The sequence below is a fragment of the Lingula anatina genome, chromosome 6 (assembly GCF_051362555.1).
Source record: "Lingula anatina isolate TDL-2025a chromosome 6, LinAna3.0, whole genome shotgun sequence".
Classification (NCBI taxonomy): Eukaryota; Metazoa; Brachiopoda; class Lingulata; order Lingulida; family Lingulidae; genus Lingula; species Lingula anatina.
In genome coordinates, this window is record NC_141772.1 from 24501381 (window position 1) to 24526350 (window position 24970).

The 24970-nt window shown below is 37.2% G+C and overlaps 2 protein-coding genes across 2 annotated transcripts; one reads left to right on the plus strand and one right to left on the minus strand.

The window, feature by feature from the left end:
• Nucleotides 1-1082: 1082 nt before the first annotated feature.
• On the minus strand, nt 1083-7152 carry LOC106176718 (THO complex subunit 7 homolog). Its single transcript, XM_013559218.3, has 8 exons — nt 6977-7152; nt 6458-6581; nt 5955-6082; nt 5667-5753; nt 5452-5509; nt 2318-2384; nt 1991-2060; nt 1083-1607 (listed from the first exon to the last, which is right to left on the minus strand). The coding sequence occupies exons 1-8, from the start codon at nt 6987-6989 to the stop codon at nt 1552-1554; spliced, it is 603 nt and encodes a 200-aa protein (XP_013414672.2). The 5' UTR covers nt 6990-7152; the 3' UTR covers nt 1083-1551.
• A 21-nt stretch (nt 7153-7173) lies between these two features.
• On the plus strand, nt 7174-24711 carry LOC106176716 (uncharacterized). Its single transcript, XM_013559216.2, has 11 exons — nt 7174-7326; nt 7496-7567; nt 15501-15605; nt 15771-16379; nt 16838-16920; nt 17204-17526; nt 17816-17951; nt 18222-18382; nt 19819-20860; nt 21441-21627; nt 21865-24711. The coding sequence occupies exons 1-11, from the start codon at nt 7248-7250 to the stop codon at nt 22209-22211; spliced, it is 3144 nt and encodes a 1047-aa protein (XP_013414670.2). The 5' UTR covers nt 7174-7247; the 3' UTR covers nt 22212-24711.
• The last annotated feature ends 259 nt before the right edge of the window (nt 24712-24970 follow it).

Below are 24970 nucleotides of genomic sequence, written 5' to 3' on the forward strand. Positions count from 1 at the left end.
AAACATTGATTTTGATGATGGCTGTCTATTTATAAAGGTAACATATCTGAATTTAGAGAAGAGATAACTATTTGAACAGCAGGAGCTGTGTACTGGTTTACTTTTTCTACTGCGATGACAGATATTTGTAAGATATTGATGTTTACAGTTTATGTTGGCCTGTACATAGCATGTAAATATATTTCTGATTTGACTTTTAAAACTGTCAGCTGTCTCTTTTTAATTCAAAGTATACTTTATATGTTAATGCTATAAATAATTTCAATATAAAAAAATCCAATAAGAAATACTAGTAAGGGTTTGATCAGCCAGCCAGTATAAGGCACTCAAACAAAAACAAAGGCAGCATTCTCAACTTTAAGTGGGCTAAAGATGGCTCAGTGTTTGATTTATTAAAGAAACATGTTCGTTTTGTTTTCCTTTATGGAACAGTAACATTATCAGTGCTCACCTTGAATTATAAGGGGATTATACACAAAACTAGGACTGGTAAAAGTGACCATATGAGTTCCAATTTGCCCTCACATATGTCATTATACCTACACATGTATATATGTACATTGTATTTTTGTATAATCAGTGTTTTCATGGCAGGAAATTGGAATTTTTCAGTTTTTAGGTGGAATTATTTTCTTGTGGCTTATCTCAGCATTTATTTAGCGTGACACATAGAATACTGTCTGCCATTTTGTTTCTGGCATCAGGTGGTTACTGGTTTACAAGGTAATCTTGGTGAAAGCATAGGAAGGATGTAAGCATTCAGGATTTCAATACTTGTTAGCTCTGCTGATAAGTTTTTGTTTGTTTTCTATGAAAATAGTGTTTCACTTTGCTTGTAAAAGGGTAAAACTTTGTTTTTCCACTGAGTGTTTTTTGTTAATGTATAATATGTAATGAGGCAAGATGATGGGTTCAATGCTTGTATGCAGTATTTCACCCCAAATGAAATCTTTTAATAAATTTGTATAAAGAAAGAAAAAGACTGTTCTAATGTGTTTTTTAAATTTCAATGATAACACACTTGTGATGCATCATTTAACTCAACTAAAACCTTGGAAAAAAATTTTCAGAAATTAGAGCAGTATCTTTGAAGTATATGTATTTACTTACAGTACATTACTTAACCTGAAAAAATCAAATCTTAATGTAGCATCATATACCAGTGATAAGGAATGCCGTGCTGTCAATTGGTCACTTACAAGTTGCAACAGTTTTTCTTCATAGTTTCTGCATGTTAAAGTGATGACAGTTTAGTGAGGGGCCAGCGTGCACCCTATCAGCCTCTTTTCTACCACCCTGTTTAATGGAAGGTTTGTACCAATAAACTTCAAAGCAGGGCTATAAAATTTCCCACGTTTTTAAAAGTTGTTGGTGTGGGATACTGATTCTCACTAATATAAACTGCAAATTGGATTTCCTTTAAAACAATATAAAGTTCACTGGTTAGTGACTTTTCTACCATTATTCTCTCCTGGGTCTCTAGCCATATGCTTGCAACTCCCCTGATCTTTAAAACAACTTGGTGGTCTTTTCTGCAACAATTGTCCTTGTTTATCCCATCTCCATGCTTGTCTCTGTGGAAGACTGCTCAGTGCTGTGTTCATCCACTAGAAATGTGACAATGTGTGTAAGTAGCTGCTCTCAAAGTTTCTTTCACCTATGAACTTCATGCTGAGGGGTTATGATGACTTAAAAGTGGGAAACTTCTAAATTACATACCATTTTTAAACCTCAAAGCTTTAGAATTTTACTGTAGGTAAAAACTTTACACCAATATTTGCTTATAATTATTATAATCACAAAGTCACTATCATATTAAATGGTATAATGATCACTTTAACCACAACCAAAGAGGCTACGATTGCATTAAAATTATAAACGAATGTACTTAACAAAAATTAATATTGTCATAACCCAATAATATACAATATTGCTGTAAGTGGTCATGTATTAGCAGTTATGTCAAATGTGAAAAAAACAGACGAGCTACCTTCCAGGATTCTCTGCATCTCCTGCAGTGCCGTGATCAGCACGTGGAACTGCTTGCGGCGCAAACTCAACTGAAGGCAACAGGGAACAATGGAATAAGAATATTTCTTATGTCAACAGTAAATTTCACAAAACAGGATATGTATATCTGATAAGTCATGTACCAATACTGTCTCTTTGTATTCTTTATTTTATAGGTTAAATGAAAATACCCAGTGGCAGTAATGTTAGTGTTTAACCACTAGATGGCAGCAGCAAGGCAAGCAGGACACAACTTTAACTCTTAACATGTTAAAACTACATGTCAAGCATCAAGAATTAAACATACCTTTTGTTCCAGTGTTTCTTTTGTTTCCTTCAAGCTTTCCATTTCTTTATCCAATGCTTCAAGTTGTCTGAAGATCAAATTGTGTACATATTTGTATAAATCATTAAAATGTTCACTTTGCTGACTACCAATACCTACAGGAGACACTGACTACATATTTGTATAAATCATTAAAAATGTTCACTTCGCTGACTACCAATACCTACAGGAAACAAAGGCCTACAATTTATTAACAACTTATTAGTAAATTCTGAACACATACTACATACACAAGTGCTACATCATAACTACACACTACATACTCTTTACATACATCCTAAAACTTAATACAGATTAAACTTCATATAAAAACTGTAAAGTATCTTTTCTGGCAAGATTATCTGCAATAACAATGTCCAATATTGGCCACTATACTTTGAATTAAACAAGTCAGCAAAGCTGTCAAGAGTACAGACCAATAACAACTAGAGGATCAGAGAGGCGATACCGCCTCCGAATATTGTACCACCAGCTGGAGCAAGCGCATTCGTATAGACCCCCACATACACAAAATAAGGGACACATCCACCAGTTTTGTGCTTGACAAGCTGTAAAAATGCAATCAACAAGAATTTTTAAACTATTGCAAAAAATATATATGGTACAATCAAATTTAAGTTCTTCGTAAGGTAGGTCAAGGGTCAATTTCAAGGTCACAGTAAATTGCCAGTATATGACTTCCTATTCAAGTTCAAGAGTATTTATGGACCTATCTCTGTCAAGTTTGAAGTTAAAAGAGAAAGAAATTAGCAGAGTTCAGTTCATGATAAAAAGTAGGTCAAAGGTCAATTTCAAGGTCACATTTAGATTGCCAGTATATGACTTTCTATTCAAGTTCAATAGTAACTATGGACCTATCTCTGCCAGTTTTGGAGATAAAAGGAAAGCAAAATTTGCAAAGTTCAGTTCATGGTGAAAAGTAGGTCAAAGGTCAATTTCAAGGTCACATTTAGATTGCCAGTATATGACTTCCTATTCAAGTTCAATAGTAACTATGGACCTATCTCAGCCAGTTTTGGAGATAATAGGGAAGCAAAATTTGCAAAATTCAGTTCATGGTGAAAAGTAGGTTAAAGGTCAATTTCAAGGTCACATTTAAATTGCCAGTATATGACTTCCTATTCAAGTTCAATAGTAACTATGGACCTATCTCTGCCAGTTTTGGAGATAAAAGGGAAGCAAAATTTGCAAAGTACAGTTTATGGTGAAAAGTAGGTCAAAGGTCAATTTTGAGGTCACATTTAGATTGCCAGTATATGACTTCCTATTCAAGTTCAATAGTAACTACGGACCTATCTCAGCCAGTTTTGGAGATAAAAGGAAAGCAAAATTTGCAAAATTCAGTTCATGGTGTAAAGTAGGTCAAAGGTCAATTTTAAGGTCACATTTAGATTGCCAGTATATGACTTCCTATTCAAGTTCAATAGTAACTATGGACCTATCTCTGCCAGTTTTGGAGATAAAAGGAAAGCAAAATTTGCAAAATTCAGTTCATGGTGTAAAGTAGGTCAAAGGTCAATTTTAAGGTCACATTTTGATTGCCAGTATATGACTTCCTATTCAAGTTCAATAGTAACTATGGACCTATCTCTGCCAGTTTTGGAGATAAAAGGGAAGCAAATTTTGCAAAATTCAGTTTATGGTGAAAAGTAGGTCAAAGGTCAATTTTAAGGTCACATTTAGATTGCCAGTATATGACTTCCTATTCAAGTTCAATAGTAACTATGGACCTATCTCTGCCAGTTTTGGAGATAAAAGGGAAGAAAAATTTGCAAAGTTCAGTTCATGGTGAAAAGTAGGTCAAAGGTCACTTTCAAGGTCATAGTAAGATTGCCAGTATATGACTTCCTATTCAACTTCAATAGTAACTATGGACCTATCTCTGCCAGTTTTGGAGATAAAAGGGAAGAAAAATTTGCAAAGTTCAGTTCATGGTGAAAAGTAGGTCAAAGGTCACTTTCAAGGTCATAGTTAGATTGCCAGTATATGACTTCCTATTCAACTTCAATAGTAACTATGGACCTATCTCTGCCAGTTTTGGAGATATAAGGGACTAAATGTTATAATTTTGGAGTTACCATAATGTGCCTTAAATTTCGTACAGAAAAAATTAATTAAAATAAAGAAAATGTCATTTTGGTCAAAATTCTTGAAATAGGAGGTGCTCTGAAGTTTCAGAAGTTCAAATTTGATGAAATAATGTCATTTTTAAACACAAGTTGTCTGCTTTGCCAAGCCTTATGTTTTATTTTTCCAGAGTTCAAAATTTATTATCCATTACCGTACTGCACATTTTGCTTTTACCACCAATATGTACTTTTTGATACAGCGTAACTCGAAAACCGTATGGAATACAAAAAAACCGAGACCACCTCCAGTGTTGGGCTTTACATGCTCTACAAAATGCAAAAAAGAATGGGTCTCTAGCATTAACGGTTCCCGAATTAGAGACAGTTTTCAGTTTCGGTATCTTATGGCCGCTACTCCCGTGAAAATGCACCGATTGACCCCAAATTCATAAAGATGAAAGATGACCTGAAGGGTAACACCTTCCAATAATATTATTGGTTAATTCTGTGTGGTGTCTGAATAACAGGGCAAAAAAAATTTTTTTCGTAAAAAATTTCATTTTTTTGAAAATTTTGGCCCATTTGACCTTGAAGTAAAGGTCAAAGGTCAAATCCAAGGGTATATTTGAAATCTACACATGTGACTTTTGGAAAGCCGTCTATAGAAATTTTTCCCATAACTCCTTCCGTAGGGTAGATAATTAGCATTTAATTTTGCCAGTTTTAGACAAGGGTGCATTGTAATGAGTGCCACACCCAGACCCCAATACCGACAAAGCCCAAATTTTACGTGGAACGAGTTGAGATTATAGGTGACCTAAATCCATGAGATGGGTACGGGGGCCCTTACCGTCTAGGAGGAGAAGCGGTAACGGTAGCCGTCCGGCGGAGCCGGCGGAGCCAACGGAGCCGGCGGAGCCGGCGGAACGATCCGGACGGGACCGAAACCATGTGTACCGCCAGCGCTAACGCTGGTGGTACAATTATATCAATTAATGACACATAAAATACTTCATAATTACTAACTTCATTGTGTCTTTTCTGTCTGGGTGATCTGCTATAACTCTGGCCAAGGCATCATATTCTAAAAGATAAAGGAGAAAGATTCCACAAATATACTATTATGCAAAATGGTGACTGCAAAATTTTTTTTAATAGAATTTCATTTATCTACATTTAAAAGAAAATCATTTATTTCACATTTAATAAGAATCTCTTCCTTTTCACATTTTTTCACTCACGTTGTCGATTTCTTCTTACTCTCTTTGCTGTCTGCAACTCGTTCTTACATTCAGAGATTTTTTCTAAGGCATCTTGAATGCTGCTTTCTGGAATTGAAATAAGCCAGTACATAACGTATTAAAGGATACTATAAATGCAACATTTTTGATGTAATGATCACTTCTGAAATCTTTAAATGTTCTTCCCATTTCTAAGTTAAGGGAAACATCGTATCATATGCTGATACTAGAAAACCTGTAGAACAAGCACAAAACAATGAAAACCTCGAAACTCTGAGGTCAAACAACCTATTCTTTTATTCTGTCCTTGATAGTTCTCCTGTTCTTTGAGATTCATTCTGTGAACTATAACAGATTTTTCCATTGCCATCTCACACTGGGACAATGTGGCCAACATCCTCTGCTCTGTAGCAAGACTGGAAGTAGAACATCAGGCAATGATTAAATAGAAAACTATTTTTGATTTTAAACGTTTTGATTCATTTATCTTTAAGGATAGAATAATATTATAATGATTACATCAACTTGGTTTAAATGAAGAATTGATAACAGTTTAGAAGTGGTGCTTTAATTTTTATTATTTGTAACAGGACAAAACTAAGATTAGGGCATAATATAAATTATCAATTACATTTAAGCTTGTGAGTACATGTTTTAGGGTATGAACATCCAAATTTACACTTAAAAATGATAACTGCTGTAACAGAGCTGAGACAGCCAAACACAGTGTCTGTGAGCACCCAAATATAATCAGATGAAAACTAAAGAAGTGTTAAGAAAATTAAACATACCTTTCTTCTGGAGTGTCGTCTGTAGAGTTACACCATTTTATGAACATCTTTAATAAACTACCAATTCTACGGTCATCATTTCCTCCGTCTCCTTCAATCAAAAGTCTCTTGCGAATAATGTCATCTGAAAAATAAAACAGAACAACTCAAGAACTGCAGACATGACGTGATAAAGTTTATATGCTTCCATATCAGCCTAACGGATCATAAAATTCTATTTCTAAAGAAATCCATCCCGAATTACTTTTAAATATATGACCAATCATTTAGATTCGTCTTGTTGTGTTTTACTTCCCCGAGTGATACTGAAGGAGTCTTTACTCTTCACTTTAGCCTTTAGCCTTGCAGTCAATCAAGCCGACATTAATTTTCTTGTTAAAGATGAAACCGATGTTCGCTGTTCTAAACTGCTGGGCGTCTATGATACACCTGAACATATAACGAGGATCAACACATGCCGTTTAAGGTACACTTTCACCTATGAATCGGTTTTAAACAGAAACCCTCATGCGTACTCACCGTCAGTCGCCATTTTCAGAGAAATAGGTCAATACTACTTAGGCCATAGTCAAACAAAAAATTAAATTTGATAAAAGCAATATCAATTACAATAAATTTGGTACATTTTCGAATTATTTTCATCTTACAAAGTTGGGAGATTAATCGCAAATCGATGTCATAGACAAGATATACAGTGATTTAGTAAAGCGGCCCTTCCTTTTCCGGAAATAAACGGACTTGACGTCACGATCGGCTATACTCGGAATCAAAAAGCAACAAGATCTGCAAAATGGCGACTTTAGATGATAGTCCGTCGCTATTTGCAGGCCAACCTTGGACTGCTTGGGAAGAGAAAATTAAATCTAAAGGTGAGAATGTATCAATCACACATATATTTATTTTTTCTGTTAGTATCAGGAATGAGAGTTTCGTCTGAACGGTTTCTTTCACTGTCACTTTTGACCCAATTTCTGAGAAGGGATTTCCCATGCTTCTTTTAAAGTGCCTGTCAATTCAAACATCCTGTGTTTGTTTCAGGGGAGGACGACTCGGTGAAGCCAAAACGCGTAAATTGCGATGATACAGAAACAGTGAAGCTCAGGAAAGAAGGTGAGGAGTGCAGTGAACGAGTATTTTCCCTTGACAACAGTGTGAACTTGCCCTCTCGTTTCTTAGTGTGGGTCCTTCGTTACTCGGTCCCAGTCCACCTGAATGTCAAATATTCGCCTGTTATAAATATAATATTTTTATGCATCTGTCGATGTAATCATTATTTTTTAGAGAAAGGCCTTTCATACAAAACTGACAAGATGTATTAATGCATAAAACTATTGGCAAGGAAAATAGTTTGTTATCAGTTTGTTTGTTGTCAAAATTGGAGCACATGTTGTTCTTAGTCATTGTGATTAATTTTTCCTAGACTTACTCTATGCAATTAAACAATCAAACAATCAGTTTTATATGTATTTTAGAACTACATTCATGTTGTATAGTCTTATTTAATAACATTCTTATATGTCATGTGAAATCAATGCAAAGTTTATTTTTGAAACTGGAATTTTGAACCAATGACAGTCTATATACTGAAAGATTACACCCCTAAGTGATGTGGACAATTGCTATGAATTTTAACAATTTGTTTGACTGCAAGATTTAAAAATAAATTCTTTGTAAAAAAATTCAGATGTTTTACTCATTATACAGCTTTCATTTTAGATTTTACCAGCTGATAAATCTGTCAGTCTACATTGACTGCTGTCAGTGCTTCTCTTTCAGTATTGGCTTATAGTTTTATTTGTTTTTAGTTCATCACAATAGTTGGAAAATTAATTCATTTTCATATTTTGATTTCAAAAGGTTATGTACAGGTTGTAAAGCCAGTGTGAACTGTCCAGTTTAAGCAGTTTTGAAGGTTTTTGACAATCGTTTGATTTAAATATATATATTTATGCACATCAGCTTTCTTACATGCTAGTTTTTCTTCTTATCATGTAACATTTGCCTATTATCTTTCTAAGAAGCTTTCTGAACACCAAACTTGAACTAAAATTGTAAAATCTTTTATTGTTCACTACATTGTGTTCATATTTTATCACATTTGTTCTCATCTTTTTCTGTTCTTTTTCTTTTTTTTTTTTGTACTATGAAAGTTTGTCATGCATACATCATTAACATCAGCAGCAAAACTGAACTTCATCGGACATGAGTGCACCATAGTGATGTTTTAAAAATAGTGACTTATACTTAATATAATACAGAAAATACAAGATGCCTAGTTCTTGTTGTCCATTGGAAGTTTTATTTAGTGTTGTATCTCACCATCATTAAGTTTTAGACCTTTTCCAGATGAAGCAGAATACTTTGGCAGTATACTGTCCTTACGGGTTTGCTTTGAGAGATTGACAACTTAATGGCCTGGCTATTGTGTAAAACAGTCGCCTCATTGAGGGCTCTTAGCTTATCACAACTAAATAGATAACTAAACAACAGGAAGCAGACTTGTTGAGAGCTTGTGAAAGTGAGTCCAGCCCCTGTATTCTGCTACATGTGAGAACCTCTCATAGTGAGCTGGTGGAGACTGTAGTGTATAGCTTAAGTGACTGTCCCAGGTGAAATGGTCTCATTTGCCTAAAACATGTCTCAAATGAAACAGTTTGAATATGGAAGAATCAGCTGGTTTTCAGTTCTATATGAGCTAAGTACATTAGGAATGTAATATATAGGTCATTAATAGAAATTACTTATTATATGAATTAGTTTTCCTAAATAGTTGATTTATGTGACACATAGATCAAGAATAGAAATGACTGCTTATATAAATTAGTTTTCCTAAATAGTTGATATTAACGGGAATTATTTTGTAGAATGTTTGTCAGATAATTTTAACAGAATCTTATAACACCATCCAGTTTATTCTTAAAATAGAATAATTTGATAATTTCTTGAACAGTATCAAACTTAATTTGTTTGATGCTTGCATTCTATTTACATATGCTGTTGGCAAAGCAGTACAGTGTAATAGAAAGTGTTAATAGGAATTCACATCATTTGAAAGGGTTCTGTAATTGTTGGTAACCACAGAGTTTAAATTTTTCACCAGTTAAGGTACTGATGGCAACCAGCCATCAGGATATGAAGTATGATATCCTGAAAACTCAAACCAAGAAGCACCTCAAGGTATCAACATGGAATGAACACTTGTGGAATTCCCAGATATTGAAAGTGCCAAAACTAAGAACAGTGGGAGCCCCATGGACTATTATTGCCTGGGCATTGTCAACTTTTCAATAATTTTATGATTCTACCAAATACAATACAAATACAATTCTAATGCAGTTATTGAAAATGCATTTTAAAATATATTTGAAGATGTATTTTGGAAAATGTTTTGATGTCAGATATGTTTCTCTTAGAATTATCATATTAGTTTAATAATATATGTACCATTCATCTTTTGGTTGCAAATAGTATCATTATTATCGTTTACATGTAGGGGCTTAAGCTCTCTGATACACCCCAAACATCTAATGTGTCACAGCTTTCTTTTTATAATACTACTATTAATGACAAAACTTCTCATCTATACCTAAAACTTAACAGTTATCAGCCTTGGGGGAAATACTAAATCAGAGAAGAAAGTTTTCTAAGATTGGTGACTCCTTCATCTGCAGTGCATAGGCTGTTATCTGGGAGTCTTTTCAGAGGTCATTATGTTGCTGTGCTATGTTTCTTGGAATCTAATTCAGGTTATAAAGATTAAGTTATATATGCAGGATTTAGCACTTTTATCACAGTGGTTGTCAAGTATTGAAGTAGATTAAGCTATCTATCTTGTTATATAGGTTATCACACTTGGCATCTTTGTTGTATGGTGTGTGCGTGCGCACACACACACATACGCTAAGAGAGAGAGAAAGCTTTTTAAATCCTTCAAATTTCTCCTCTTATGAAAGCTCAGTCATGTATTAAGAATATACCCTTAGCGGAACTTCTTCTGTGTTGACATACCCAGTATATCTTGTCCCCAGTGAGGAGAATATGGACTGAATTCTAAATCCAAACATAATGGTTATTATATAATATAAATTGAGATGGCTAGATTAAAACTTTTTGGTATGACTTGACTGTTGTTCAATGAAATGTAAGTCAAGTTAAACAACTACAAAGGTCTAAGGTTTATTAACTGATTAGAAAATGGAAAATCTGTTTTGTGAATGTGGAGAATGTTTATTATGTTCATTTTATAGTACAGGTATCAGTTTGTATTATTACACAGCAACAGCTCAGAAATCAGGGAATGCTAGCTTGAGGAAAAGATGTATGTTGTCCAAAGAAAATGGAAACAGTTTCTAGCAAGCTTGCCAACTTGTTGTTCTTCTATATCATTTAATTTGTATTGACTAATATTTTAAGTGGTTTGAATTACACAATTTATTCAAATGAGCCCAACACTAGTAATGTATGAGGAATCAATCTCATATATAGAAATTTCCCCAGTGACATGTCAGAATGAGATCATAGCTGAGCATGCTCTTGTCAGGAGCTGGGGATAAAGAAGAGGAGATTCTTGCTTTGTATTGGAATTAACATGATGTAAATTGCATCCGACATATCAAGTAACTGCAGTGAAGTTGACTGAAAGTCTACCTGTGGGTGGTTTGTTGGCTTGATTTGTGTCTGGATGTTGATAATAGAATAAGAATTATCTGTATTTTTATACAATGTGAACAAGAGACATGTCTGGGAAACCTGAAATTCCAGTAAAACCACCAGAAGAGGGTGTCGGAGAAGTAATTAAGAAATTAGTACCTTCATACGTCTTTATCACTGAAAAATAGCTGATAGTCAACAGAAAAATCTTTTAAAAGTAGCCACTTTCCACCTGTTCTTGGGTCCTGTGTAGATGTGGCTGTGATAGATGGAGGGGGTTGTAAACTGACAGTTCATTTATTCACTACATAGCTGGCAGTGAGGTAACTGAATTATTAGGATGGATTTCCCTGGAAAAAGATACAAAAAGAGCTCACCATGGACATGGAAATGATATCTCTAGGGTGTTTAAGTTGTCAGAATTGGATGAAATTGTGTGTTTTCTGGAGGAGCTATTTGTCATGGAGAGATGTGTGTATCCTGGCACAGAGAGTGAGAAGCTGGATTAGTACACAATCAGGTCTCTGCTCAGGGAGGTTGTAGTGGACAAATTAATATTGACACGGTACAGGATTCTGGGGACAAACATTGTCAATCTAAGTGTAATGTTAGGCAAAATGATATTGTGTATTTTCTGTTCAGTTGCATGGAATGTTGGGATGTGCATGTCCTCTAATGAACTTTGGAGTCCTGATGTGAACTGTTGTATATAACACTTTCTGATGATTACACAGTGAAGTGGTAATAGCTGGTATATTTACACCACACAGTATAGAGACACAGAAAGAGACAAGGAGATACATTGGGAGAGAGGATGGTCATTTATGTCCTCTGAAACATAATATTTTGTGTGATGTTTCTTCTCATAAAACAACATGAATGTCTATCCCAGAAAAATCATATTAGCTACACTGATTTCTCCTCTACTAAGTGCCTGTTTGGCATGTGTACAGAGAATGTTTTAAGGCATCTTCAGTTATTCCTAGAATGTGTGTCAGATGTATGGATCCGGAAAGGGGAGAGTAGAAAGTACTTCAGTGTGCTATTAACTAGAAAGCAAAGTGAAACCTTTTTATATCCATGGAAATTGATTCTTTTAATCTGCATATGCAGTGTGTTTTAGTGGAATCATGTATAAAGTGTCCGTGTGGTGAAGGGTGGGAGGACCACAGAGCTCACAACAGGTGTTTATAGATGGGAAAACCTTGAACTACATGTAGATGTGAAAAACTACATGTAGTGTGACTAGGAAGCATTTCAGGATAACCAGCACACAGTGCACCAGCACTATTTAATTAACTTTGACAAATCAATGGCAGAAAAAGTGAGCTATTTCCCCCTCTTTTTTGGCTGTGATATGTTTTGACCACTTCTACTGTCAAATAATTGAGAGACTGGCTTGACCCCAACATGTACCTGAAGTGCTTGGTGGACTTTGAAGACATGTTCTAGGTAAAGTAGAGGCAAGGATATTTGTGGGCAACCGGAATGGGATCATTAATTCTCTGTGCATCAGTGGACAGACACTATCTCCCCAGTATGAAGCTGTTGGTAGATGAACACTGTATCTCTCCAGTATAAAGCTGTTGGTAGATGAACATTATATCTCCTCAGTAGAAAGCTGTTGGTAGATGAACACTATATCTCCCCAGTAGAAAGCTGTTGGTAGATGAACACTATATCTCCCCAGTAGAAAGCTGTTGGAAGATGAACACTATATCTCCTCAGTATAAAGCTGTTGGTAGATGAACATTATATCTCCCCAGTAGAAAGCTGTTGGTAGATGAACACTATATCTCCCCAGTAGAAAGCTGTTGGTAGATGAACACTATATCTCTCCAGTATAAAGCTGTTGGTAGATGAACATTATATCTCCCCGGTATAAAGCTGTTGGTAGATGAACACTATATCTCCCCAATATAAAGCTGTTGGTAGATGAACACTATATTTCCCCAGTATAAAGCTGTTGGTAGATGAACACTATATTTCCCCAGTATAAAGCTGTTGGTAGATGAACACTATATCTCCCCAGTATAAAGCTGTTGGTAGATGAACACTATATCTCCCCAGTATAAAGCTGTTGGTAGATGAACACTATATCTCTCCAGTATAAAGCTGTTGGTAGATGAACACTATATCTCCCCAGTATAAAGTTGTTGGTAGATGAACACTATATCTCCCCAGTAGAAAGCTGTTGGTAGATGAACACTACATCTCTCCAGTAGAAAGCTGTTGTTAAAGCCAGGACAGTAACAGTTGGTGGTTAGTGTAAGAGGAAGTAATAACCTGGAGGTCAATGACTTGTATTGCTACCTGGCCTTGAGTGACCCATCAGACTGGTTTATGTGTCCTTTGCCATCCTAATATAATAAGTTGTAAAATGCTACAAAGTGAGATTTTTTATCTCTTCATTCTGATAGCAGAGACTCCAGGTGTATTCTGGGAAGAGGTCAGTCTGGAGTGACCTCACTGTCCTTGAACCGGTATGGTCAGGCCATTGTATAGAGCAGTATATAGGAAGTAAGCCACCTGTTGATAGGACAGAGGTGGAGATTAATGTTATGCTAATTTACCACTGTTTAGTCATTTAAATGTCGTCACTATTAAGCAATCATTGGACTAGTTTTTGGTGGACTTTCAGTTTTGTCTACATGAATTAAGATATAGTTGGATATCTGTATGTTCTTGATTTGATGTTATGATCACAGGCATTTGTTTTGATAACAAGCATTTTTGATACCATTACTGAATTTTATGACTTCTAGTAATGAAATGCAGACAAAAAAGAAAACATTATTTTTATACTACCATTACATAAGTACATATGGCAGGTGGTAGCTTTATAATCAGTGACCTGGAGTTGTTATGTGGTTGACCTCGGAATTCTTGTCTTTAGAAATGAAGATAAGGACCAACTCTAGCTCTGCTCTGCTCTGTTTGTGAAGCATTAAATTAGAAGTAAAGCCTATTTTAGGATACAATCCATGACCTTATTGGTTAAATTGATGGTTGTGTAAGGGAAAACAGTCTGGAATTAGGTCTGTATTTATAAGCTGTATGATGTGTGCCGATACATGGCCAAGAATTGTGACAACTAGTAGTGCTGTAAATGTACATCACTGTGAGGAGAGATAAAGTATGTTATGTTTTTTAGACAAGGACAATTATTAGTGAAGTGATTGGCAAATGTTTTATAGAGTAGTCAGTTGTAATATGTGGCAGTCTTTTTGACATGTGCCAGAGGAATAAGTGAGGTTGAAATTGAAAGTGAATAGTCAAAGATTGCTGCAGTAGGTTTGGTTTGTGTAATCAAGTATAAAGCTTAACTCTGACCTAGTCATTTGTACAGTTTTACTCACATCCAACAGACAATTACCTCCAGTAATGTGGTTAAAGATGTATAGTGTAAAATATTCCTGTGAAAAATGCGTACCTATGTACTGACAGATTTTCATGGGATAAACAGTATTTTGCTCTGACTAACCAACCTTTGATCTTCCTTTCTTGACTCTCACCAATCTGAGAAAAATGAAAAATTTGAGAAAATTAACAAGTCCCTAACTTAGGCTGAAGCAGTGAATTTACAAATCCCACCGTCTTTTAAGCTCATTTCTCACAGTGGCTACCAGGTGGTGTGCCATGTAATAATGTGTCATGATGGTTGGTGGTTGCTGAGGTTTATGTGAAGGTGGGGAGTTGAAAATTTTAATTTTTACAGTGGAAATTAATGGCATATATATATATATATATATATATATATATATATATATATATATAAGAATATGACAAAGAAATATTACTGATCTGCAACCCAATGAGATCTTTATAATAATGAGACAAAAATGACTGTGGTCTAACATGATGCTGCCATTCTGTCCACTGTTGAAGGATGATGAGGATGTACTTCATCAAGTGGTGAATGCACTAAGTGTCTCAAATCCTTCACTTAGTTACTTTATAGTAAGTTCCTGTCTTCATATGATTCTTAGTCAATATCTGTCTTGCACTGTAGTGGATAGTTCAAATTTTTCAATGATGTCCATTAATTGTGTTTCAGATAAGCCACTGTTTGGGCTGTGTCCTGCACAAGACCAGTGTTATTTTGTTATTTACTGTATTCTTTATTTGGATACATTGTAACTTAATGATGTCACTTTATTGTGTTTCAGATAAGCCACTGTTTGGGCTGTGTCCTGCACAAGACCAGTGTTATTTTGTTATTTACTGTATTCTTTATTTGGATACATTGTAACTTAATGATGTCACTTTATTGTGTTTCAGATAAGCCACTGTTTGGGCTGTGTCCTGCACAAGACCAGTGTTATTTTGTTATTTACTGTATTCTTTATTTGGATACATTGTAACTTAATGATGTCACTTTATTGTGTTTCAGATAAGCCACTGTTTGGGCTGTGTCCTGCACAAGACCAGTGTTACCTGGTGGTGTGTGAGAAGTGTGGTCAGGTGGTGAAACCCCAGGCTCTCAAGAAACACACAGGTATGTATGAGGAGCTATGGGGACTGTGTGTGTTCAGGTCAAGGTCAGGTCATTTTAAGAATTTTAAAAAATTATTTAAATTATTTCATACACTGAAGAAGTTATTGGGAAATAAATTATACTGCTATTGTTTCTACTAATGGCTTTGGTTTGTATGATTTCTAGAACAACGCCATGGGGTAAAGTTGCCATTGGCTCCTGTTAGGGCTGTCACGCCCACAGCTGGAGCACTGAAGTCCAGCACACCACCGCCATCTAGGAACAAATCTCCTGTATCTGCTAATGCCTCCGTGTCACCTGGGCCGGGGTCAAAGTCAAAATCTTTAACATCAGCTCCATCAAAATATGGCAATTCCTCTTCCTCTGGCAAGGCAGCTAAACCACCTCCTCCGTCCACCAGCAAAATAAAACAGTTAGTGGCGCTGTCACAGATCAAATCTGACCCAGTAGTGAAGGTGGAGCCACTGGACCAGAGTGTGGTGAATCAATACAGCCCCACTCCAGAGGCTGTGACTACAAAAACTTTTGTCGACACAAAGCCAGTGGTGACAAAATCATTGTCATCTCCCAGTGTGTCACTTACTAAGACAACGTTACCAGTAACAACAGTGCCATTGTTATCACCTGTCACCACGACAACAACAGTAACAGCATCATCATCAATATCAACACCCACAAAAACTAACTTAATTAGGAGTAACAGCTCCAGTAGCAGTGCTGGAAGTGGAAGCTCTAAGAAACTAGTCAAGGAGAGGAAGTTCTTGCCCTGCAAAGGTAAGCTATCTGTAATGCCAACATAGCTGGAAATATACAGAACATATTAATTGTAAGAAATCTTTCTGCTGAAAAACAGTCTGATAATAAAAGCATTCCAGGAGGCAATGTCAGTTGTTGTCATTATAAACAAAACAGTGTCAGTTGTTGTCATTGCAAACAATAGTGTCACTTGTTGTCGTTTCCAGCAATGCAATGTCACTTGTCATAACCAACAATGCAATGTCACTTGTTGTCATAACCAACAATGCAATGTCACTTGTTGTCATAACCAACAATGCAATGTCACTTGTTGTCATAACCAACAATGCAATGTCACTTATTGTCATAACCAACAATGCAGTGTCACTTGTTGTCATTATAACCTTGTCAGCTTGTGTCACTCCCATTGTATTCTGTCTCCCCACCATCAAGATGTAATAGGTCTACATTGATGTTGTGTGGTCTGTATATTTCAGATCGTGAGTTTGATCCTGATCGACACTGTGGGGTGTGGATCCCAGAGATTAGAAAACAGTGCACAAGGTCTTTGACATGCAAGGTAAAGTGAAAACAAATCTCTATGATTGACTATAATTGATATATATCTTGCTGACAGAAGCAAGGGGGGGGTCTGTCCCCCAAATTTCTAAACAAGGGACCCACTGTCCCCTTGTTTTCAGAACCCAGATGCAACACTGTTATGATATTGAATATATGTTTTATAAGTTATGTTGTCAGCTATTTCGACAGACACATGCCTTATTCCTGTGAAGGGCTGTCCAGGACGAGCAAATAGAATTCTAGATATAAGTTATTAGTTACATTGTCATCTGTTTCTACAGACACATGCCTTATCCCTGCGGAGAGCAGTCCAGGACAGGAGCAAATCCTTTGATGAACTTCTGCGGGAACACCGAGCAGCTAAAGAGGCCTTGTTGCAAGCCAAACAAGCTGCTGCTGGAATGGTGGCGGCCAAAAAATCCTCCAACAGTGGTGGCAGCAGTGGGATCAAAGCTGAACCTTCCCGCCGCCAGTCCGTGAACTCTGAGTCCTCTTTGAAGGGCAGTGCGGGCTCTCACCACGCCATCGCTGCAACAGCATTACCACTGGGGCCAAAGTTACCCACCAAGCCTAGTAGTCACCGACTGCCCAATTCATTCTTAAGGTACAGGCAATAGGGGATAAGTTTGCTGCCAGTTGTATACAGCCTCACTTAGACTGGGTTCCCATACATAGATCAATCTAACAGGATCGATCTATCCATATAAAGCCTCACTTTCTCTGTATGCAGAAATTTACAAATGCAGTATTTCTACAAGTCTTTCCTCTGTCAGAAGCATTTTGAATATTATTTGATGTGACCATTTAGTGTTTTATATATCCTGACAAAAATTTAGCTTAGAGCACAGTAATCTACATAAAGATTCTGGAGTATTTGGTTGCTGTGATTTCAGACAAAATTCTCAGAGTGCCAAGGAGGCCGCGCCCCCTCCGGAGCAGTTCCAGCGTATTTGTAGTGACTGTGAGGAGGACGGGGACAAAGTGATGATGGAGGTGCCTTATATCAGTACTCACCCACAGCCAGCAGCAGTAAGTACTGGGGACATATACCTAAGACAACTTTGAGATGAAAGATCTTAGTCTGCTTTGGCTTAAGATGAATCAGATAACTCCCTCAAATTGAATATTTTTTCAGTAGCCAGAAATACTTCAATGGCAAATGTTTTAGGTCACTGGTTGCCCACATTTAGTTAACCACTGGGAGATAGAAGTTGATCTGAAATAGTACACAATGTTCAGTCAAGGCCGTATACTGTCAATATTTTATTAACTACGTCCTGATACCTACTCTGTTTCCAGGTCAATCACTTTGGTGCCCGCATCTTCACCAATGACGCGAGCGGCCGTCTGCAGGGCCCCGGTTGTTACGTCTTCAGTCGCAAGTTTGACTTTGCCAGAGCAGTTGTCCGCAGCACACTGGAGAAACACCTGCAGCCTTGTAAAACTGAACCTCCAGTCAAGTGAGTGAAAAACACACCATGAAATAAATCATAATTCACGTAGAACAAAATTATTTATTGACTACAAATTGTACTCAGAATTGGAAGCAAGTGCAGGCAACAGTTCCAGGAAAAATGTCATTTTCAGTGGCTAACATCTTAGTTACCAATGTTACATGGACACGTTTACACATCATGGGAGAAAATTGTTTGTTGTCAAAGAAGACATGATTTGGAACAGAAATCCCATATAAAATATCTTTAATCTTGAAAACTTAAAATCAGTGAAAAGCTCCATATACTGGTTTTGTTTGCAATGTGTAGCTACAAGATTTGCCAAAGCAAAGAATTACATAGATTTGTAAACTTCTTCTTTCATCAGTTTTGGTGCTGGGACATTAGGCCACACTTTTTTAATTTTATGGATGACATCCTGCGCGCGCACGGATTTTCGCCCGTTCTCCAAAAAAAAAAAAAAAAAAAAGCCCCCCCCCAGCCCCCAACGAAGTCGGTTGTCGCAAACGTTGTTATTGAATTTGCAAGGAAATGAGCTTTCTGCGCATGCGTATTTTCGCCACGTGGAAATGCGGCCACTTTGCTGTCAAATTCATCTCTAGGATTACTTTCAAATTACACAACAATAAAAGTCATCAAGAGAACGGGCGCCATCGTTTTGGATTGGTATGCCATTGATATTGGGCATGGAGATATCACCTTTTTATAATTGTGCGAAAGGCACGTACGCAAGTGTCTCGATTTCATGGCCCCGTATCTCGAAATAGAATCGGTTATGGAATCGAGACACTAACACGCGTGCGCAACATAGCGAACCTTTCGAGATACGGAGCCCAGGTTTTCTGTAGCGAAAAAAGGGTCGACAAGGGCGTCGAGGTATTTGGTGGGCTGAAGGTCGGACAGGCCACCTGACAGTTTAGCTGCTTCGTGTGAGTTGAAGTTGACAAAATGGCATCGTCTGAAATGACCTTTAATAGATTTGGTAGTATTAAGCATATCTTTGCATCATTTTTTAAACATTTCTATGAAGTGTTCAAAATGTTTTAATATTCTGAGAATACAAATAAAGACGCACTGTTTGATTGATATTTGTTTTATTGATTGCTATACCAAATGAATGCATGAAATAACCTTAAATAGATTTGGTAATATGAAGTATATCAATTCATGACTTTTTTTTACATTTCTACGAAGTATTCACAATGCTTTAAATAATATTTTGAGAGCATGGATAAAGACATATTGTTAGTTTGATACGTGTTTCTGTGGTTAAATTTGTGTTTCCAGCTGTGTACTGACAGCATTCCTTTACTTAAGCATTTTTTTTTTGGACTGTTTTTTTTTTTTTCGCCCTCTCGCACCGATTTTGGGGTACCCAGAGGATGTCATCCATAAAAATAAAAAAGTGTGGCCTTACTTGAATATTTTCATTATTCTTGCAGAAAAAGATGTGTGGAAGCCAAATTGCCCAAAGACCCACAACATGTATCCACAGCATCAAAAGATCCATATGACTTCAATATACTGGAGTCCACAGCAGCAGGCCGCATGGCTCATACAGGCAGTTCCAGTGCAGCAGGTCGTGTGGCTCATACAGGCAGTTCCAGTGCAAAATCCAAGTCCAACTCTGCAGCAAATAAAAACAGTAATGGGCACAGCAGTCATAATAACAATAATAATAAGTCAAAAGACTCCAATATAACAACAATGCGTAGCTTAGGAGGGGATGGAGGCAATAGTAATCATAGTAGTAATCAGAAAAGGAAAAGATCTGGAAGTAGAGACACCAGTGTACACAATATGCTGCCTGCTAGCAGTGTGGCTCCCAGTGCTGTAGCAGCCAGTACAGCCCCCACTGTGCCAACTGCTGGGGCAGGTCAGTTTACTCACATCACAGGGGGGATATTACTGAACTCTGGGGGGAGCTCTGTGCCCCTAGCCATCCCTGCTGGCTTCAGTCTTAACTTAGCAGGGGCCAACATTGGCAACCTGACCATGGCCCAGTCTGCTAATAGACAACTGGTGAAGAACTTTGTAGTGGCCAACATTGATGGGAGTGGCTTTGCTAATGGTCAGTTGGTCAGTTTTTCCTCCAATGACCAGCTCCAAGGGGGAACAACAATCACCACATCGCCTCATCAGCAGAACGGGATAGTAGACGGACAGCAGCAGTTACAACATGGTGCCAAAGCTGTAATAGGACTTAATGCCAAGAAGCCCCCACCCCAGGGTGTGGGTGGAGGGGGTGGCTTCCTCCCCCGGGGAGTACCTGCTCTGAACAGCCTTCCTGCCTCAGGCCTTGCCAATACCACTGTGCTCATTGATGCCAATGCCCCTCTCAATGCAATCCTCACTCCTGTAGCTGTCACTGGAGGGAACCTCATTGCTGGTGCTGCTGCTAATCCTGTGAACACCACTGGTGTCAGTATTACATCACCACAGCAATCCAGTCCTGCCACCACACCTAGTCCTAACTTGAGAGCAGTGAGTAGGGAGAACATACACTGATAACCATAGTGAACAACACCTTGATGACAGTGGGTGCATTCACTGTGAATCTATTGTACTGAATGCAATTAGATAAACAGATGAACACATCCACTCTCATTTCCAGCGTACTCATATAATCACCAGCTTTTCTGTATTCTACTTGACGCCAGGAGAAAGCATGTTAATCTGTTTATAGGGGGCAGTCTCCACTAAGATAGGTCGAACTTCAAGTACAATAGTTTAATTGTGAACGCACCCACTGAATTGTGTTTTGGTTTATTATCAGCAATATCATTTTATATTGAACATTTTTATATCCATTTATAGTGTGCCATGCAGATTGAACTATAAATATATATTTATAATGTTTATGTTCACTTGTAGGGTTCTGTCAGTGATATAATGTTTATGTTCACTTGTAGGGTTCTGTCAGTGATATAATGTTTATGTTCACTTGTAGGGTTCTGTCAGTGATATAATGTTTATGTTCACTTGTAGGGTTCTGTCAGTGATATAATGTTTATGTTTACTTGTAGGGTTCTGTCAGTGATATAATGTTTATGTTCACTTGTAGGGTTCTGTCAGTCCACCTGTTGGGTCTCCTCTCCCTAATGGCATAATTCCTTCTCCTTCTGCTGCCAGTAGTAAAGGTTTCACTCTCAACCACCTAACAGCGAGTATGGCCCTGAGTCCTGTTGGTCATAACAGCAGTCCCAGTCCTAGCTCTTCTAGTGTATCTGACACAGGAGGTGGAAATAAAGGTAAGCTGTACCAGGTTATAAATATCATTTAAATCTTCAATATAATCAGTCATAACATCAGTCCCAGTCCTAGCTCTTCTAGTGTGTCTGACACATATATTACTTCTCAGGTGATTTTGGCAAAGACTAATATTTAAGCCTTCAGATAACCATAATGATTTGTTATATAACACTTATGAAATGTAACACTTCACCCAGTGTTACATTTCATTATAATTAACACTTGAACTATTCCAGGTAAAACATCCAGCAATCCCACAGGACGCTTTAACATCAATGACAAGACGCGGTTCAATGTGACCTATCAGAAGTCACTCCAGCAGGCGCAGCAGCAGGCAGCACTAGCAACGGGCGCCGGGAACAAGAAACTGAACAATTACCAACAGGTGTACCCAGGTCTGCAGCAGCACGCGGGTCAGCTGAGAGGACTGTCAGGGAAACAGAAAGTGAACCCCATGAACCTCCAGCACCTGTCTCTTCCTCTGAGTTCTAGTCAGCAGCAACCTCTATTTCTCTCTGATGATCATCATAAACAACAGATACAGCCCCAGATGCAGCATTCCCCCTCAGGAATGATCTCCTAACACCAGGTCCTGGCAGGAATGCTGCCACTGTAGTCTGACCAGGAAAGAAGTGGGAGAACTGGGAAAACTGGGAGATCTGGGAAGGGACTGATGTTATTGTATTGTTCAGCAGGTGACAGACCCAGGGACACTTTAGATATTCTGCTGTCATCATACCTCCAGTGATGTGTGCAGAGAAGATATGGTGTGCTGGTGTTTATATGGATGAAATTAGTACTGTGAGCAATGCATGGAACGTTTTATGGAAAAGAGAAGAAAACTTTGAAAAAATATGTTTTGACTTTCAATGTAAGTAGCATAATTTTGAACTCCTGTTTGTCATGCATGTTGTACTGACAGAAAGTTTAGGTGACTTCTACTCTTTGTTTTCACAAAAAGGATGACTTCTACTATTTGTTTTCATGTGAAATTAAGATGACCCTTCCACTCTTTCTAGTTTGCTCAAGTGTTGAGGTATTCAACAAGGGTATTTTCAGGATATAATCCACAGACACTAGCATTATTAGCCAGGGATGACGCTGCAGTGCAGGTCACCCAGACTTACTCTGAGATTTCTGAACAATACGCTTCATTAACAGCTCTCGCCTCTCGTCTCAGAAGGCTACCAGTATTTTGAAATAACCTGAGATTTATAAGCATTACAAGTACACATTCAAACAGTCTTTGAAGAAGTATTCAAGTTAATCCCACATCATGGTGCTAGTTGCTATTATGGAGGAGGTAAGAGCCCAGTGGTTTCTATGGTGTCTTTGATCTCTGGGTCACAGGTCCTCCTAGGTCAGGAAATACAGATCAGCCTGGGAGTTGTTAACAGACCCAGAAAACAAGAAATGAATGAATCCTATTTTGCAGAAATGTGGAAAATGTTGAAGCTATGTAAATATATTGTCTTATTTTTATACATAAAAATTGTAATGACTCCATTTTCTATAAAAAAAAAAACATGACAGTTACCAAGATGTGTTTATGTTTGTGTATTGAACACAGATTACATGTTTTCTTGTTGTTATTTTGTTTTAAAGTTGTAGTTGTGCTCAGTATTTCCAAGTTATTTGTTTGATATGACCAAGATTTATTTCAGCCTTCTGTTCATGGGCTTACACATGTGTTAAGGAAGTTCATTTTTTTTTTTCATTTTATTGATAATGCAATGATCATGTATGTTTCTCACTCTTGTATGGCATACAGTGTTCTAGGTTCTGCAGTGAAGTCTAGGGCAAAGTAAGATTCTCAGCTGAGTAAATTTATACAGCTGCTGTGACCATTTTTTTTTTTTTTTTTTTTGACAGTTTCAGTGCTCATTTCTCAGGCTTTTAATTAAAAAACTACAAAGCCATTTTAGGTGTTTAAAAGCCCAGTGTAATTGAAGTTGTTTAATTTTTTCCCCAAAATTTAGAATATCAAGATGTTTGCACAGTTAAAGAACAGGTCTATATGAACAGCGTGTTAGTTGGATGGAACATCCTGTCACAGGGCCATATCATTTTCTCTTTTATTATTTTGTATCATGTCAAAGCAAGCTTTTCTCTTCTCATTGATTTCAAATACAAGAACTTGGCATTTAGACTGCTTGTCCTCTCATTTTTGGGTATATTTGTTAGGATTGGGGGGGGGGGCTTTTTGAGGGTTGAGATGGGGGTGATCTTATCTTTTGTAGTTCTGTGATAAAATTTTGCACTTGGTCCAAGCCACATATGCATAATCTGAAGATTTTCTTCTCTAACCTTCTAACAAACATGCTTTGACTTAAGTGACATTTTTGTGGCAAGCTGTTTCCACGAGTGCCTGGATGGGAATATCTTTCAGGAAAAGCAATGTCATTGTTAGAAAATTACAATTTTTTTGTCATTTGTCTCTGTCACTTAATAACAAATTAGATGTGAGAACAATGCACAAATAACATCCTTTATACAGTGCCCAGAGTTGCTTACTAGGTGATTGAGAAATATGGAACAGAAGGTTGTACTATTTTAAAGTTATTGGTTGATTTATTTATAAGGCCTTGTCTTGATACAATTCTTTGTAATTTTTTTCCTCTTTGAATTTTGTTTTCATCTGTGATGTCCTTGCCAGATGCATGCTATATTTAGACCACTGAAACATCTCTGTTGCCATGTTTTGTTGCCATGGGTAACTGGTTCCATACTGTTGCCATTGGTTACAGGTATTAAAGTATAAAATAGATGTTCAAGTCTTTCAATTGTGATAATCTGATGAGAAAAGTTGTAATATTATTGTGAACTTAAACCTTTTCATGAAAAGTGTGCACTGTGAAAAGATTTGTGTTTGACCTGATAGCAAGGTTCTATTGGACGGTGCTTTGAACTGTTCTCCATGGAAATTGATCTAGTTTTCATTTTTGTCCTGCCTGCAGCCACTGGACTAAAGCTGGAGAGAGGACATGAAGAGATGTAATTACTTAAATCATCACTGACACAAAAGGGCATATCAGCCACATTTGTATGTTTGTAAATAAATAATTTATACTGGTCATAAAGTTTATCTGGAGTTTGTTTTTTCTTTGGGTTAATGGGACCAACAGTGACCTCACTGGTCATGGCGCCGATGGCATAGAGAGCCTCATACCGTTTACTCTGATATAAAATAAGAAATGAAATCTTCAGACACCAAGATGATGGGATTTATATTTTATTCTGTTCATGATATATACCAAGGAACTACTGTCTCCACAGTAGTCTATAAGAACATCTGGATAGTACCACCAGCAGCTGGTGAGCTTTCCATTATGATGTTCACAC

Bases quoted from the DNA above. Each gene is read 5' to 3' on its own strand.
- LOC106176716 (XM_013559216.2), top strand. From the start codon at position 7,248: ATGGCGACTTTAGATGATAGTCCGTCGCTATTTGCAGGCCAACCTTGG. The intron at 7,327-7,495 runs GTGAGAATGTAT...TGTTTGTTTCAG, and splicing joins AGAGAAAATTAAATCTAAAG to GGGAGGACGACTCGGTGAAG. The intron at 16,921-17,203 runs GTAAAGTGAAAA...CTGTTTCTACAG, and splicing joins CAAGGTCTTTGACATGCAAG to ACACATGCCTTATCCCTGCG.
- LOC106176718 (XM_013559218.3), bottom strand. The intron at 5,754-5,954 runs GTTGTTTGACCT...TTTCAATTCCAG, and splicing joins AGGACAGAATAAAAGAATAG to AAAGCAGCATTCAAGATGCC. The intron at 2,061-2,317 runs GTATGTTTAATT...TGTTGCCTTCAG, and splicing joins AAGAAACACTGGAACAAAAG to TTGAGTTTGCGCCGCAAGCA.